This window comes from Lynx canadensis, chromosome D4 (genome assembly GCF_007474595.2).
Source record: "Lynx canadensis isolate LIC74 chromosome D4, mLynCan4.pri.v2, whole genome shotgun sequence".
Lineage (NCBI taxonomy): Eukaryota > Metazoa > Chordata > Mammalia > Carnivora > Felidae > Lynx > Lynx canadensis.
Genome location: NC_044315.2, coordinates 66,746,981 through 66,766,013, shown reverse-complemented (window position 1 = coordinate 66,766,013; position 19,033 = coordinate 66,746,981). Strand labels below are relative to the sequence as shown.

Sequence of the window (19,033 nt, the reverse complement as noted above, 5' to 3'; positions counted from 1 at the left end):
AACTCAAGAGTTTTTGAGAACCAGAGAGGCCAGAGGAAGTCTTTGTGGTAGCAGAACCCACTGGAACTGCACACAAGAGAAGGAACTAAGGGCTGCAAAAATTTAGATATTAAATTTTTAGGGTTAATAGGCCAAAAATATTGGCTATTTCTACTGATGCTAACCTTCACAACCAAGAGAAGTGCACAGAGAGCCAATTTCCGTACCCCTATTATTGCTTTAGATTGTGATGAGGTGTGGCCTGAGACTATAGGAATCCAACACCCCAGTGTTAACAGAGTAAAATCCATTATTTTTTTCCCTAACTTGTTAACAATAAGAACTCTTTTATTAATTCTTTAAGAACTTCTGAGAAAAATGCAAATGGTAATAATATCCAGATATACCATATTGCCATATTCTATTAATTATAAATGTAAGTTTATGAAAGATGAAATTGCTTTGCTTGTAAACAGAGCAGCTTTAATTGAATAAAGTGAATAACTTATTTAGAACAGACTCAAGTGAATTAAAATATGAAAGTATGGATCTTTTAATTATCATCGATGCCTGGTTTGTAGAAGACATAGCTTGAGACAAGGGACACTTAGAAACTGTTGGAGTATTCCCACCTTCAATTATATCCAAAAGTGTTTAAAATTTACTAAGTGATTACATACTATACGAAAGAATCCACTGACCTGTGAAATTTATAGCTGTATGACGAACATTCCAAATTTTTAAAACTAGTAGGTTCAGTAATGATAACTCCCCAAATACAAAAGCTCTTTGATTATAAAACTACTATATTACTTTTTTTTGAAATTATTTAAGTGATTTACAAACATATTTACTCAAAATATCTAGCACAGAGGTACAAGGGCAAATCAACAGAGAAAGGTTAGTCTTTTTTGAACACTTGGAATTCATATACAAAAAACAGATCTCAAACCATACCTGGTACAATATATAAAAAATAACTCAAAATGGATCACAGACCTAAATGTAAAACCTAAAACCATAAAACTTTAAGAAGAATACAAAAGAGATTATCTTTGTATCCTTGAGGTAGGCAAAGCAAGATCCATAAAAGGAAAAAAAATGGATAAACGGACTTCATTAAAATGAAAAACTTCTCCTCAAAATGTTTACAAAATGAGAAAAGCCACAAACTAGGAAAAAATATTTGCAGAACAGTTATTTGATAAGGACCCATATCCAGCATACATAAAGAAATCTTAAAACTCATTAATGAGAAAACAAGTACCCCAATAAAAAATGAATAATAGATACTGCATCAAAGACATTATAAAAATGAAAAATAAGCACATGAAAAGATCCTCAACATCATTTGTCCTTAGGAAAATGCAAGTTAAAACCATAATGAAATACCATTACACACCTATTAAAACTGCTGAACAAAAAAATCTGACAATATTCATGTCAAGGATGTGGTAAACTCTCATATATTGCTAGTAGGAATGCAAAAGTCACAATACAAGAAACAACAGGTGTTGGTGCAGATGTAGAGAAAAGGGTATCCCCTCTTGCACTGTTGGTGGGAATGCAAACTGGTGCAGCCACTCTGGAGAACGGTATGGAAGTTCCTCAAAAAACTAAAAATATAACTACCCTACCATCCAGCAATTGCACTACTAAGTATTTACACAAAGGATACAAAAATACAGATTCAAAGGGCTACATGCACCCCAATGTTTACAGGAGAATTATCAACAATAGCCAAACAATGGAAAGAGCCCAAATGTCCATCTACTGATGAATGGATAAAGATGTGGTGTGTGTGTGTATGTAACACACACACACGCACACACACACAGGGGATATTAAACAAAAAGAATGAAATCTTGGGCCTGGGTGGCTCAGTCAGTTAAGCGTCTAACTCTTGATTTCACCTCAGGTGAAATCTCACACATCAGGCTCCGCACTAGCACAGAGACTGGGATTCTCTCTCTCCTTCTCTCTCTGCCCCTCCCCCACTCACACTCTCAAAATAAAACTTTTTTAAAAAAAGAAAAAGAATGAAATCTTGCCACTTACAATGACATGGAGGAGATAGAATGTATTACACTAAGCGAAATAAGTTGGAGAAAGACAAATACCATATGATTTCTCTCATATGTGGAATTTATTTATTTATTTATTTATTTATTTATTTATTTATTTATTTTGAGACAGAAAGCAGGAGCAGGGGCTGAGCAGAGGAAGAGGGAGAGACAGAGTCTTAAGCAGGTTCCATGCTCAGTGTGGAGTCCGACGCAGGACTTGATCTCATGACCCCATGACAATGAGATCATGACCTGAGCAGAAATCAAGAGTCAGCGCTTAACTGACTAAGCCATCCAGGTGCCCTCTCATATGTGGAATTAAGAAACAAAACAGATGAACACATAGGAAGGGGGGAAAAAGAGGAGAGAGGGAAACAAACCACAAAACACTCAATGACAGAGAATCAACTGAAGGTTGATGGAGGGAGATGGGTAGGAGATGAGCTAGATGAGTGATGAGTGTTTATTGTGTTGAGCACTGGGCATTGTTTTTAAGTGATGAATCACTGAATTCTACTCCTGAAACCAATATTGCACTGTATGTTAACTAAAATTTAAATAAAAATTTAAAAAAATTAAAAGGAATACAAAAGTCACACAGCCACTTTGGAAAACATTTTGGTAGCTTCTTATAAAGTTAAACATACACTTTCTTTTTTTTTAATTTTTTTTTAATGTTTATTTTTGAGAGAGAAACAGTGTCAGTGGGGATGCCCAGACAGAGAGGGAGACACAGTATTCAAAGCAGGCTCCAGGCTCTGAGCTGTCAGCACAGCCTAATGCAGGGCCCAAACCTATGAACTGTAAGATCATGACCTGAGCCGAAAGCAAATGCATAACCTACTGGGACACACAGATACCCTAAACATACACTTTCAGTGTGATCTAATACCCTCACTTCTAGGTATTAACCCAAGAGAAATGAAAACAAATACGAAAAAATCTATTTGCAAATATTTACAGTGCCTTTACTTGTAATTGCCAAAAACTAGAAAGAACCCCAAAGTCCTTCAACTGGTGAGTGGATGAATAACGTGTGCTACATACACAGTCAGCAATAAAACAGACACTCATCAGCAAAAAAAAAAAGACACTATGACTGATAAACACAACACTGATGAATTTCAAATACATTATGCTGTAGAATCAAAAGTCTACATACCATACAATTCCTTTTCTCTAATATTCTGGAAAAAGCAAAACTACGGAGACTAAAACCTTGTTAGTGACTACCAGGGCTGGGTGTGATCAGAAAGGTCCATTACAAAGGAAGATGAACTTTTGTAGGGTGATAGAAATGTTCAATGTCTTGATTATGGTAATGTTACACAACTGTAAGCATTTGTCAAATCCCACAGAACTGTACACTACTATGAATTATCCTTAATAAACCTGCTTTTAAAAAGAAAACTAGGGGTGCCTGGGTGGCTCAGTCGGTTAAGTGTCCAACTGCAGCACAGGTCATGATTTCATCGTTCATGAGTTCAAGCCCCACGTTGGGCTCTGTGCTGACAGCTCAGAGCCTGGAGCCTGCATCGAATTCTGTGTCCTCCTCCCTCTCTCTCTTTCTCTGCCCCTCCCCCACTCACGTTCTCTCTCTCTCTCTCTCTCTCTCTCTCTCTCTCCCCCCCTCTCAAAAATAAACATAAAAAATTTTTTTAAAAAGAAAACTAATCTTGTACACAAAAAGTTTAATAATCATTGACCTAGTTAATAAACCCTTCAATGAAAGGAAAAAAATAATTTCAACCAGTTTGAAAATACTTTTCCTAAAGCATCTTAACAACACTTACTAATGTACTTAGTGTTTAATTATTTGGAATGAAAAGCAATAAACTCACTACATATCTACTTGAGATAAACTCAAATTAAACATGAAATCCAACCCTTTGAGACACAAGGAAAAAAATAACTTTTGAGTTTCATATGGTAAACAAATTTGTCCCTGAATGACCTATTTGGAAAAACAGCCAAAAAACACATAATACAGCAGAGGTTTGTGGCAAAGTAATAATAATAATAATAATAATAATAATAACAACAACTCTTCTAAATCCTTAAGTGTTTTTCTATGAACAATAATTTCATTCACTGATTACTTTTAATTTTTAATGAAAAACCAAGAGTCTTAGTTATTAGCATTGTTTTAAATTTAAGATTTGGGGGTATCCAAAGTGAATGATCATTATCAATTTTGAGAGTTAAAAGTACTATATTTTAAACCCACATACACCCTGAATACTTTCTCCTCACAGTTTGAGAAGCTACAGTCAGGGTAACGATGGAAGAACACACATACAAAACATTCTGCCAACTCTGCAATGGAAATAACCCCCCTTGATTGTAGAAGTAACCCCCAAATTAAGAAAAGGTCTAGCCAGAATAATGAGGATCTGTCTTAATTGTACTGCAGAACTCCCCAGAGTAGCCCAAACTTACAGAGAAATCCAAAGGATAAAGGAGTTGGAAGAAGCAGTAACATCTGCTTAATAAAAAAATAAATTCAAACCAAGTTGCATTTTGTATGGAGAATAATGACTTTTTCTAATATAAATTGTGACCACTAAACCAGCCTTGCAAGAAATTTTAAGGGGGACTCTTTGAGTGAAGAAAAAAACAAAACAAAACAGACCAAAAGCAATAAAGACTAGAAAGGACCGGAGAACATCATCAGAAACATCAACTCGATAGGAAACACAATGGCACTAAATTCATATCTTTCGGTACTCAATCTGAATGTAAATGGACTAAATGCTCCAATCAAAACACACAGGGGATTAGAATGGATAAGAAAACAAGACCCATCTATATGCTGCCTACCAGAGACTCATTTTAGACCTAAAGACACAGCAGATTGAAATAAGGGGATGGAGAACCATCTATCATGCTAATGGACGTCAAAAGAAAGCCAGAGTAGCTGTATTTATATCAGACAAACTAGATTTTAAAACAAAGACTATAACAAGAGATGAAGAAGGGCGTTCTATCATAATTAAGGGATCTACCAAGAAGATCTAACAACTGTAAATATTTATGCTTCCAATTTGAAAGCACCCAAATATATAAATCAATTAATCACAAGCATAAAGAAACGCATTGATAATAATACCATAATAGTAGGAGATTTTAACACCCCACTTTCAACAATGGAAACAATGGCTCTGAATGAGACCCTGGACCGGATGGACTTAACAGATATATTCAGAACATTTCATCCTAAAGCAGCAGAATACGCATTCTTCTTGAGTGCACATGGAACATTCTCCAGAACAGATCACACACTGGGTCACAAATCAGCCCTCAACAAGTACAAAAAGATTGATATCATACCATGCATATTTTCAGACCACAATGCCATGAAACTTGAAATCAATCACAAGAAAAAATGTGGAAAGACCACAAATAACTGGAGAGTAAAGAACATTCTACTAAAGAATGAATGCACTAATCAAGAAATAAAGAGGAAATTAAAAAGTACATGGAAGCCAATGAAAATGAAAACATGACAGTCCAAAACCTCTGGGATGCAGCGAAGGTGGTCATAAGAAGGAAGTATGTAGCAATGCAGGCCTTCCTAAAGAGGGAAGAAATGTCTAAAATACACAACCTAACCTTACACCTAAATGCGCTGGAAACAGAACAGCAAGTAAAGCCCAAAATCAGCAGAAGAAGGGAAATAATGAAGATTAGGGCAGAAGTCAATGATATTGAAATTAAAAAACAACAACAACAACAACAGTAGAATAGATAAACAAAACCAGGAGCTTGCTAGTTCTTTGAAAGAATTAACAAAATTGATAAACCCCTACCCAGATTGATCAAAAAGGAAAAAGGAAAGGACCCAAATAAATAAAATCAGATGAGAGAGATCACAACCAACATCACAGAAATACAAACAATTATAAGAGACTATTACAACCAATTATATGCAAACAAATTGAGCAATCTGGAAGAAATGGACAAATTCCTAGAAACTAACTGAAAAGGAAAAAGTAGAAAATTTGAACAGACCCACAACCAGCAAAGAAATTGGATCAGTAATCAAAGATCTCCCAATAAACAAGAGTCCAGGGATGGACGCCTTCCTAGAGGAATTCTACCAAACATTTAAAGAAGAGATGGGGCGGGGCGCCTGGGTGGCTCGGTCGGTTGGGCGTCCGACTTCGGCTCAGGTCATGATCTCGTGGTCCGTGAGTTCAAGCCCCGCGTCGGGCTCTGTGCTGACAGCTCGGAGCCTGGAGCCTGTTTCAGATTCTGTGTGTCTCCCTCTCTCTCTGCCCCTCCCCTATTCATGCTCTGCCTCTCTGTCTCAAAAATAAATAAACGTTAAAAAAAAAAAAAAAATTTTTTTTTAAAAATAAATAAAAAATAAAGAAGAGATGGGGTGCTTGGGTGGCTCAGTCAGTTAAGTGTCCAACTTCAGCTCAGGTCATGATGTCGCGGTTTGTGAGTTCAAGTCCCGTGTTGGCTCTGTGCTGACAGTTCGGAGCCTGGAGTCTGTTTTAGATTGTGTGTCTCGCTCTCTCTCTGCACCTCCTCCCTCCCTCCTTCCTTCCCTCATTCCCTCTCCTCCCTCCTCAAAAATAAATAAACATAAAAAAAAATAAAGAAGAGTTAATAGCTATTCCTTTGAAGATGTACCAAAAAATAGAAATGGAAAGAAAACTTCCAAACTCATTCTATGAGACTAGCATTACTTTGATTCCAAATGCAAACAAAAACACCACTAAAAAGGAGAACTATCGACCAATCTCACTGATGAGCACGGATGCAAAAATTCTGAAGAAGATACTAGCAAACCAAATCCAACAATACATTAAAAGAATTATGCACCACGATCAAGTGGGATTTATTCCTCTCCCTGAGATGCAGAACTGGTTCAATATCTGCAAATCAATTAATGTGACACACATCACATTAATAAAAGAAAGGATAAGAACCACATGATCCTCAATAGATATAGAAAAGACATTTGACAAAATACAGCATCCTTTCTTGATAAAAACCCTCGAGAAAGTAGGGATGGAAGGAACATACCTCAAGATCATAAAGGCCATATATATGAAAGACCCACAGCTAACATGATCCTCAATGAGGAAAAACTTAGAGCCTTCCTCCGAAGGTCAGGAACACAACAGGGATGTCCACTGTCACCACTGTTTTTCAACAGTGTTGGAAGTCCTAGCCTCAGCGATCAAACAAAGAGAAATAAAAGGCACCCAAATTGGCAAGGAAAAAGTCAAACTTTCATTCTTCACTGACATGATACTCTATGTGGAAAACCCAAAAGATTCACCAAAAAACTGCTAGAAATGATACATGAATTCAGCAAAGCCGCAGAATATAATATCACCATACATTTCTTTACACCAATAATGAAGCAGCAGCAGGGGAAATCAAGGAATCCATTTACAAATGCACTGAAAACCATAAGATACCTAGGAATAAACCTAACCAAAGATGTAAAAGATCTGTACACTAGAAACTATAGAAAGCTTATAAAAGAAACTGAAGAAAACACAAAGAAATGGAAAAGTATTTCATGCTTGTGGACTGGAAGAACAAATATTGTTAAAACACCAATATTACACATTCAATACAATCCCTATCAAAATAACACCAGCATTCTTCACAGAGCTAGAACAAACAACCCTAATATTTGTGTGGAACCAGAAAGGACCCCGAATAGCCAAAGCAATCCTGAAAAAGAAAACCAAAGTGGGAGGCATCACAATTCTGGATTTCAAGCTATATTCCAAAGCTGTAATCATCAAGATAGTATGGTACTGGCACAAAAACAGACACATAGATCAATGGAACAGAAGAGAGAACCCAGAAATGGATCCATAAATGTATGGCCAACTAATCTTTGACAAAGCAGGAAAGAATATCCAATGGAATAAAGACAGTCTCTTCAACAAAAGGTGTTGGAAAACTGGACAGCAACATACAGAAGAATGAACCTGGACCACTTTCTTACACCATACACAAAAATAAACTCAAAATGGATGAAAGACCTAAACGTAAGACAGGAAACCGTTAAAATCCTAGAGCAGAAAACTGGCAACAACCTTTTTGACCTTGGCCACGGCAACTTCTTACTTGATATGTCTCTGGAGGCAAGGGACACAAAAGCAAAAATGAACTACCAAGAGAAGGAAAAGGAAAGCCAGAGTGGAAAAGACATTTGCAATGCATATATCTGGCAAAAGACTCAGTTCAAAAATGAACTACTGGGACCTCATCAAGATAAAAAGCTTCTGCACAGTGAAAGAAACAATCAGCAAAACTAAACGGCAACTGACAGAATGAGAAAAGATATATACAAATGACATATCAGATAAAGGGTTAGTATCCAAAATCTCTAAAAAACTTATCAAACTCAACACCAAAAAAACAAATAACCCAGTGAAGAAATGGACAAAGACATGAATAGACACTTCTCCAAAGAAGACATCCAGATGGCCAACCGACACATGAAAAAATGCTCAACATTACTCATCATGAGGGAAATACAAATCAAAACCACAATGAGATGCCACCTCACACCTGTCCGAATGGCTAAATTAACAACTCAGGAAACAACAGACGTTGGCAAGGATGCAGAGAAAGAGGAACCCTTTTGCACTGCTGGTGTGAATGCAAACTTGGGCAGCCAACTCTGGAAAACAGTATGGAGGTTCCTCAAAAAATTAAAAATACAATTACTCTATGACCAAGCATTTGCACTACTAGGTATTTATCCAAAGGATACAAAAATGCTGACTAGAAGTGGCACGTGCACCCCAATGTTTATGGCAGTACTATCGACAATAGCCAAATTATGGAAAGAGCCCAAATGTACAGTGACAACTGATGAATGGACAAAGATGCGGTATATGTGTGTATATATATATATATATATATATACACACACACACACATATATGTATATGTATATACACATATATATGTATATATATATGTATATATATATGTGTGTATATATATATATATATGATGCAATATTACTCAGCAATCAAAAAGAATGAAATCTTGCATTTGCAATAACATGGATGAAACTAGGAGTGTATTATGCTAAGCGAAATCAGTCAGAGAAAGACAAGTATCATATGATTTCACTCATATGTAGAATTTAAGATACAGAACAGGTGAACATAAGGGAAGGGGAGCAAAAATAATATAAAAACAGGGAGGGAGACAAACCATAAATGACTCTTAAAAAAATTTTTTTAATGTTTATTTATTTTTTGAGAGATAGAGACAGAGCATGAGTGGGTGAGGGGACAGAGAGAGAGGGAGTCACAGATTCCAAAGCAGGCTCCAGGCTCTGAGCTGTCAGCACACAGCCCAATGTGGGGCTGGAACTCGTGAACCACGAGATCATGACCTGAGCCGAAGTTGGATGCTTAACCGACTGAGCCACCCAGGCACCCCCATAAGTGACTCTTAACTACAGAGAACAAATAGTGTTGCCAATGAGGTGTTGGGTCAGGGGAAGGGCTAAAGGAATGAGGGGCAATAAGGAGGTTGGGATGGGCACTGGGTGTTATATGTAAGTGATGAATCACTAAATCCTATTCCTGAAATTATTGTTATACTAGATGTTAACTAACTTGGATTCAAATTTTAAAAAATAAATAAATAAAAGGCAACTGATGCAATGGGAAAAGATATTTGCAAATGACATATCATATAAAGGGTTAGTATCCAAAATCTCCAAAAAACTTATCAAACTCAACACCCAAAAAACAAAAAATCCACTGAAGAAATGGACAAAGACATGAATAGACACTTCTCCAAAGAAGACACCCAGTAGCCAACCGACAAATGAAAAAATGCTCAACATTACTCATCATGAGGGAAATACAAATCAAAACCACAATGAGATATGACCTCACACCTGTCAGAATGGCTAACATTAGCAATTCAAGAAACAACACAATGTTGGTGAGGATGCAGAGAAAGGTGGAACACTTTTGCACTGCTGGTGGGAATGCAAACTGGGGCAGCCACTCTGGAAAACAGTATGGAGGTTCCTCAAAAAATTAAAAATAGAACCACCCTATGACACAGCAATTGCACTACTAGGTATTTACCCAAAGGATACAAAAATGATGATTCAAAGGGGCACATGCTCCCCAATGTTTATAGCAGCACTATTGACAATAGCCAAATTATGGAAAGAGCCCAAATGTCCATCAACTGACTAATGGATAAAGAAGATGTGGTTTATATACACAATGGAGTACTACGTGGCAATGAGAAAGAATGAAATATGGCCCTTTGTAGCAACGTGGATGGAATTGGAGAGTGTGATGCTAAGTGAAATAAGCCATACAGAGAAAGACAGATACCATATGTTTTCACTCTTATGTGGATCCTGAGAAACTTAACAGAAACCCATGGGGGAGGGGAAGGAAAAAAAAAAAGAGGTTAGAGTGGGAGACAGCCAAAGCATAAGAGACTCTTAAAAACTGAGAACAAACTGAGGTTTGACGGGGGGTGGGAGGGAGGGGAGGGTAAGTGATGGGCATTGAAGAAGGCATCTTTTGGGATGAGCACTGGGTGTTGTATGGAAACCAATCTGACAATAAATTCATATATTAAAAAAAAAAGAAGATGTGGTATTTACATATACAATGATATATTACTTGACGATCAAAAAGAATGAAATTTGCCATTTGCAACAACATGGATTGAACTAGAATGTATTATGCTAAGCAAAATAAGTCAGTCAGAGAAAGACAAATACAATATTTCATCACTCATATGTGGAATTAAGAAATAAACCAGATGAACATAGGGGAAGGGACAGAAAAATAAGATGAAAAAGAGAGTGGGAGGTAAACCATAAGAGACTCTTAACTACAAAGAACAAACTGAGGGTTGCTGGAGGGGTGTTGGGTGAGGGGATGGACTAAATGGGTGATGGGCATCAAGGAGGGCACATGTTAGGATGAGCACTGGGTGTTACATGTAAGTGTTGGATCATTAAATTCTACTCCTGAAACCATTATTGTTTGTTAAGTGGGATTTAAGTAAAAGTAAAAAAATAAAATAAATCAACCTGAAATTGAGTAGTCCTGGCATCATCTATGTGTGTACAGACACATATATTCTGCCTACCACACATAGACTGTTAATCTAATATTTTATAAAGATGACACTCCACTACAACAGAAAAAAAGATGGTCTTCTCAATAAATGGTCACGGAATAAGTAGATAGCCATAAGGAATTTAGGAATTCCTTACATTTAAGTTGACCCCAACCTCATACCAAACAGCAATTCTACATTGTACTTGCATTGTAAATGCAGTCTGTATCTAAAGGTACAAGGAAAAGCTTTTAGAAGAAAACAAGAATATTTTCATGACCTTGGAGGTGCAAAAAGATTTCTTAAAGAAAAAAGTGCTAACCATACATTTTTAAATTGATAAATAGAGCAAAATTAAAATTAACAACCTTTTTCATGAAAAGATACCAAGAGAGGGAAAAGGAAAGCCAGAGTGGAAAAGAAATTTGCAATACATATATCTGGCAAAAGACTCAGGCTAGAAACCTAACAGAAATCCATGGGGGAAGGGAAGGAAAAAAAAGAAAAAAAATAGGTTAGAGTGGGAGAGAGAGCCAAAGCATAAGAGACTCTTAAAAACTGAGAACAAACTGAGGGTTGATGGGGGGTGGGAGGGAGGGGGGGTAGGTGATGGGCATTGAAGAGGGCATCTTTTGGGATGACCACTGGGTGTTGTATGGAAACTAATTTGACAATAAATTTCATATAATAAAAAAAAATAAAAGACCCAGGTTATTTAAAGAACTCCAAATTGATCAATAAGACATAGGAAGAGGACTCAATAGAAATACAGGCAAAAGTCTTGAGCAACCATTTCACAAAAGAGTGTATCTAAATAATAAAGATTAAAAAAAGTGTTCGACAGCACTAGTCATCGAGGTAGTGCAAATGAAAAACCACAATTCAATATATCTTACCCATTAGAAGAACTAAAACTTAAAAAAGATACTACCAAGTGTTGATAAAGATATATTGCTAGCAATAAATTAGTATAACCATCAACTTTGAAAAACCCTGCTAGAGTTGATTACACACACATTATACTATCTAGCAACTCCAATCTTAGTTATATACCCAACAGAAACATACATTTACCAAAAGGCATGAACAAGAATATTCATAACTATTCCATCTGTAAATGTCCCCAAGGAGAAACCACACAAGAATCCAACTAAATTAGAATGGATATTTAAATGATGAAATAGTCATATAATGGGAAACTATACATACAAATATAAAGTAAAACTATATGAGATGAGTAAACTACCACCACATAGAACAACATGGATAAATCTCACAAACATAATGCTAAACCAAAAAGATATTGTATACAAAGGTGAAAAGGAGGCAAAATTAATTTATGGTATTAAAACTCAAGATGGTAACCACTTTGCAGGCAGGCCAGTAGAGGCTAGAAATGGGCACAAGAAGGCACAGGAGGCTCTGTTAATGTTCCACTTCTTTTCCTTTTTTTAAAATGTTTATTTTTTTTTTAACAGAGAGAGACAGCATGAGCAGCGTGAGGGGCCGAGAGAGAAGATGACACAGAATCTGAAGCAGGCTCCAGGCTCTGAGCCATCAGCACAGAGCTCGACACGGGGCTCGAACTCACAAGCTGTGAGATCGTGACCTGAGCCAAAGTTGGACACTTAACTGACTGAGCCACCCAGGCGCACCATTAAGGTTACACTTCTTGATCTAGATACTGATTACAAAAATGTGTGCAGTATATGAAGATTCATCAAACTGCATTCTTATGGTTTGCATACTTTCATGTAATAATATTTACTTCAATAAAACACACCAAAAATATACCCACAATCACAGATTTGGAAGAGGTAGATTAGGGAAAGAGGAAAGAATATGAAGGAAAAATAAGATATTCGGCTTCCCCAAATATATAGAATAGATGGTTCTCAATAAATTTGTCAAACCAAATAAAATATAAATTTGGTACTAACCATGAAACCAGGTAGTACTGGCTGAGTAAATTTTGTCTTAAAGGAATACAACAACTGTTTTGAGCTTGCATCATAGAAAGAAAGTTGACCTAAAAGAAAAAAAAAGGGGGGGGGGGCTAATTTATTATACACATTTAATTAAATCTAACATATAATCATGGGTAAAGTAATAACTGAATACATATTTGGGACTCTTTTTGGTTACAAACTATAAGGACTGGACTTAGAAATTCTCACTTGAAAATCAGTAGTATACATGCTTAAGAAAAGGCCCAAATCTAGTTTTCTTTCCTGATTTTCAAGATCTCTATAGTGCTTCCATAATCTAATTCAACTATAGACTATTTTATCATTATTTAACAAATGGCTTCCTTAACTCAGTAAAAACCAAGGCTATTTCTTCTTCATTTTTACTATACCTAGCCTCTCTACCTAACTCCCATCACCATTTAAGGTTTACTCTATTAAACCTTGTCTTCTAAATACTTGAAGCAATACTCATTTTAGTCTCTGAAATCATAGTTATCACTGCTTCAGTTTTGCTAATTTTTAAAATACCGTCATGGTCTGTCTTTCAATGTTATCATGCAACTAAAATGATTGTTTTTCTGACCACCTAACTGTACAACTTGATGGCCTCCTTACATCTGTTATCACTTCTTGAAATTCTTGTCCCATAACTTCTCTTGGTTTGTATCTAACTCTGACGATATCTTCTATCTCCTTTTCTCCTATTCTGAATGTAGATGTTTGCCCAGGCTCTCTTTTCTCTCTACAATGTTTCCTTAATGACTCAGCTGCCACCAAACAGAGAAGAGAAACTAGCATTTATGTCTACCATCAAAGCACTGGGCTCTTTATATATATTACCTCAAAACATTAAGGAACCTATGAATGGTCACAAAGTTAGTAAACAACACAGCAGTAACATTTAATTGTTCTATGCAATCTTCAGTAGCCACTCTGTGATGGTGCGTCTAGTATTTAGCTCCAGCTCTACATCTTTTCTGAGTTCTAGCCCTGAAATTTTCTCAATATTAGCCAGCTATGCCACATGATTGTCCTGCTGGCATCTCATCTTGACCCAGGACTATGTTCCCCATGCTACTGATGACATGCCATCCTCTTGACCACAGTGGCTGGAATCTCAGTCATCTTCAACTCTTGTTTGTTCACTTTCCAATCCACATTTAGTTATTGAGTCCTATGAATTCTACTTTCATACCATCAAATCCATTCCTCTTGATTCCCCACTGCTCAGGCCCTTGTTACTAATAATCGCTCAACAAACACTTATTAAGGGCTTACAATGTAAAAAGCCCTTGCCAGGAATAAGGAAACAATACTTAACAAGATAAACATGGCCCTGCCACACTGCTTAAAGACTGACTCCTGGAGAGTCTTAACAATATGTTTGTAATCTCTTCCACATTTAGCCACTTACTCTCCAATATTTCTAAAACTAGATTATCATATGACTACAGTTTCCTAAAATGCAGAGAAATCCCCTTCCCTCAAATAACAAAAAAGAGCCTATTATTATTTTTCAAGGCTCTCGGAATCTGATCCCATCTTACATTACAACTCCTTCCTACCCTATGCTCTAGGCTAAACAACACACTTCTCACTACCATCTTTGAGGAACCGCACAAAGCACGAGAAAACGGAAGATAAGCAAAAGCTACCTTGAGAGTTGAAAAAGAAAAAAAAAAATGTGTGCCAATAAATTTAACATGTATCCTGAGGAAATTATTATCTGAGTCAAAGTGAGTAAGTAAAAAGAATGCAGCAAGACTAACGTGTTGTCACTAAAATTCAATCAAGCCAAAATTAACTTTTTCCTTTTGAGTAACTAGGTTGAAGGCTCAGTAAATTATCTGGAAACATGTTACTTAAAATGGTAAAATAGAGTTTTATTTGTTTACAGTGTCAATTTAAAGAGAAGTACCTAGGGAATTACTTTTGTTCCCTAGTTCAATAGGGTCATCTTTAAAATTTTTATAAATATTTTGATGACAGTGAGAAGATACTTATCAAATACCTAATTCAAAAAGTTCAAGCAAATTTTGCAAAAGATAAATATCAAGTTACTTTTTAGATGATTTTAACAGAAGTGTTCAAAAAGCTTGGTCAAATCTATTAAGATGAAACCATTAGAGACTCAACTATAGAGAACACATTTAGGGTTGACGGAGGGAGGTGGGCGGGAGACGGGCTAAATGGGTGATGGACATTCAGGAGGGCACTTGCTGGGATGAGCACTAGGTGTTGTATGTCAGTGAGGAATCACTAAATTCTACTCCCGAAACCAACAGTACACTACATGTTAACTACTATTTAAATAAAAATTTGAAACAACAACAACAAAAGAAACTTAAGGACAAATGTAATATTCTTGAGTTTAAGCAACAAAAACAACCCTAAACTGCTTAATATATGGAAAAAAAAAAGACAGTTTAATAGAACTCCATGAAAAAAGATCTAGTGGACTGGGTGGCTACAAGCTCAATATACACCAACAATGATAATAAGTCCTAGTACTAGAAACTGTGCTGCCAAATCACATGTCCTATGATGGTCCTCAGTTTCATGTTCTACTTTGAGAACCCATCTTTAAGAAATAATGTTGACATAGTGTACAACCACATACTTTAATTTTGGAAAAATTAAACTGTAAGAGGAACAGCCAGTGATACAGAAAATGTATAGTCTGGAAAACCAGCACAAGAAGCAATGTTAGGTTTTAAGCAAATAAGGATTATCATGTAAATGTGAATTAGGGAACATAATTCTGTTTCTTCAGATGACAAAATTTAAGGATAGCAGTCTCATAAGGTATCAGGAAACAAAACAAGTCAATTTAAGAAAAACTCTGCATTACCAAATGCTCTCCAACAATGAAGTAAGCTACCTTCTACAACAATAAACTTCACATTAAAAAGTTCTTCAAGCACAGGAGTGACAGCTACCTGCAGAGATAACTGTAGTAAGGATTTTATACTGTGTAGATTTGGGTAATTTCTAAGTCCACTCCAACTTGAAAAATCTGACTCCACCACTCTTCACAGATAATAAAATCAGGTCAGGAAGGAATAAAAATGGATAGAAAAAATTTTAATGCTTAACACTAAAATTAACAAAATCATTCTTTCAGACCTATTAAGCATATTATACATGAGTGCTTTTGTAAGGCTTCAGGCAAACATCACACACCCTCCCAGTCAATTCCAGAGCTGAAGTTATGTTTGTGATCAAATCCTAGTAGGTCAAAACACCCTTACCACAATATTAAAAAATTCTGTGTAGATGATTACCAATGAAAAATACTGAAATGTAAGCAACTATGACAAAATGACTTATGAGAAAATCAGTAAACTTACCCCCATCAAAATCACAAAATACACCTATTCTCTCAGGAACAGTAACATCCAAGGCTTTGACTTTATTATTATGCTTTGCTGCAAATGTGTTTTGCAGCCAGTTGTTGACATGGATACACCAACTAGTGTTTGTCTTTCCTAATTGGTCAAATTTCCCCAAAGTCTTGTATGCTACTCCCACACTGTAAGATTTACAATCCTTCTGGGCCTTGACCTCCCAATAATGTTGTCCACTTTCAATAGCAGTGTCTCCTACAAAAGATCAGAAAGGTAAATTTGACTCTAAGATCTTCCTTATACGTCACATAGATTTTTAACTCTCATCCCACAAAATGGCACAAAAAATCTGATTCAGGAAAATAACCATATTAACACACAGACACTATAAGCAGAATATCTGTTACAACTTTACTTGTATATTTACTATTTTTTCTGATATATAAAAAGCTTTAGAACTTTTCTTCCTATCTCCTCAAAAGATATGCATACACGTAGAGCACTATATAAAATGAAATAAAGTTTTAAACAAATAAATAATTAGACAATTTGAAACCCGCCAAAAGTAATTAGGCTTCAGGAGGGAGAAACCTTGGCAAATATTCATTAGAAACAGGCCACTCCAGCTCTAAGTGGGCAGAAAGCCCAGCGGTGTGACTGTGATCCCTTTAACCTGACACGATGAAGACTATGTTTATCGTACCCAGCACTGTGTATGATTCCCCAGTAAAACGATCTCTGCTGCCTCTTCCTGCTGGTGGCCTGGAGCCTATGGATGTCCGTTTGGGGGACGGCGTGCCACTTCTATACAAACAGGAAGAAAAGAGAAACAAATACTCTATGCTGTACATGCCTCACAAACTAAAACTACAAGTCATGAAAGGCAACTTTGAAAAGTTTTAATTACGTTGCACAAATAGCATCATTTAATTTCATCTGAATTATTATCAGAGTTGTCAATTAAAAACACTGAAATGTAAGAAGTCATCAACACAAAGCAGGCTGAACACTAATATCATGCAGACTGAACAAAGCTTATACAAAGAACACACAGTTGAAATAAGAAACAATGCCAAAATGAGACAAGTTAAAAAGGAAAACAAAAGAACTGAAGGGAAAAAAGAATTCAAAAAAGATAATGGATTATAGAGCTTACATTTCTTGCAGTTAAATTTAAATTTTAAAATGGCAGAGATAATCTTATTATGATAAAAACTAAATAACCTTTTCATAAGCAGTAAGTATTTTTGTTCTGAATCTTTTCTTCGTAAAAGAGAAATAGTCAATGCCCAAATCCATGCATAGGATAATATCAAATATTATAAAGCATTTCTCCTACAAGATTCAACCTGATCTCCCCTTATGTCGAATTATATGATAGGATAAATGGGACAGTACTAGGCCTTTCACTAAATCTCAAAAACTCAAAATAAATCAAGACCCAAAGATGTTTAAAAATAACATTTCAATTATATTGAATCCCTGTATTTAAAAAACAGTAAAAAATTGTAACTTACCAGTAGTAAAGAAATAAAGGGAAAAGCATGGAGAAAAGACAAACAGGCATAACTATTAAGAGTGGCAGTTTACATTTCAGAGAAAAGTTAAATAAAGGGAACTCTTCCACTGCAGCATTCTAGACTCCCAACCCAAAGTCCATTTTTGCAAGAAGTACAACAGCTATTACTGTCTGATGTCAAACACAATCCCCTCCCACCTCACCCCTTTAAGACACCTTTGCAGCTCTACTGTGTAAATTAAGGCTCTTTGTTTACCTGCCCTCTAGATTGTTTTACTAGCTTCTGAAATGATCTCTTTGCCACCTAATTCATCTTATTCACTGTTACCACATAAACCTAAGTTTGATACTGCTACCTTAAAATCTTCAAGCACTTCCTTACTGCCTACAAACAACTTTGCTTTGGATTTAAGGCACTTCTTGATTTGGTCCTAGTCCAAGTCCAAGGTCCTTTTCCAGCCTTCTCACCCTAGAGAGCACTATTCAGCTAAATGCAGCAGTGTTCCTTAAACTCAGGCAACCTGCTTCAGTGCTTTTCCTCTAGTTTATGTAAGGCCAAATGGCACGTGTTTTTCCATTTCCTTGAGAACCAGCCTAAATGCCATTCCTTTAATGAAGATCTTCCAGATCTTACCAGGCTAAATAACTCTGCTGAGGAATCCACCTCCAGGCCAAAATCCTATGTGTAATCTTTCAGGCTGAACCATAAATGATTATAAAACGCTTTTAGTGACAGGCCTGAGAGGGCTGCCTTTCCCATACCAGACTTGGTATATAGTTAGTTCACCACAATTTCTTAAGGAAGATGTAATCCTCCCCCACCCCAACCCAGAGATCCTATGCATATCTGCATTCCTAGCTTAGGCACTTCTATTCAGAGACCCCCTTATGGGAGAGGGGGTCTTCAGCTAAGACTTTTTCAGCTGCTTCTGAGTAGACCTCCTTAAAGAAGCGGTGTGAGTTGATGTGGTCTGAAGATACTTCTCTCCATTCAATCTCAATAGTTTTCCACCTCTAACCTTGCCTCTTCTCCCTCCTTCTTGGCCACAGGTC

General features: G+C 36.4%; 1 protein-coding gene across 2 annotated transcripts in view; it reads right to left on the bottom strand.

Annotated features, from left to right (window-relative positions):
• FSD1L (fibronectin type III and SPRY domain containing 1 like) overlaps positions 1-19,033 on the bottom strand; it is a 71,173-nt gene that overhangs the window by 3,573 nt on the left and 48,567 nt on the right. For both annotated transcript variants that reach the window (XM_030293933.1, XM_030293934.1), the window contains 3 exons: positions 17,165-17,265; positions 16,465-16,716; positions 13,085-13,173 (listed from right to left, as the gene is read on the bottom strand). In XM_030293933.1, the coding sequence (XP_030149793.1) occupies positions 13,085-13,173; positions 16,465-16,716; positions 17,165-17,265 (442 nt within the window). The remainder of the gene's footprint in view (positions 1-13,084; positions 13,174-16,464; positions 16,717-17,164; positions 17,266-19,033) is intronic.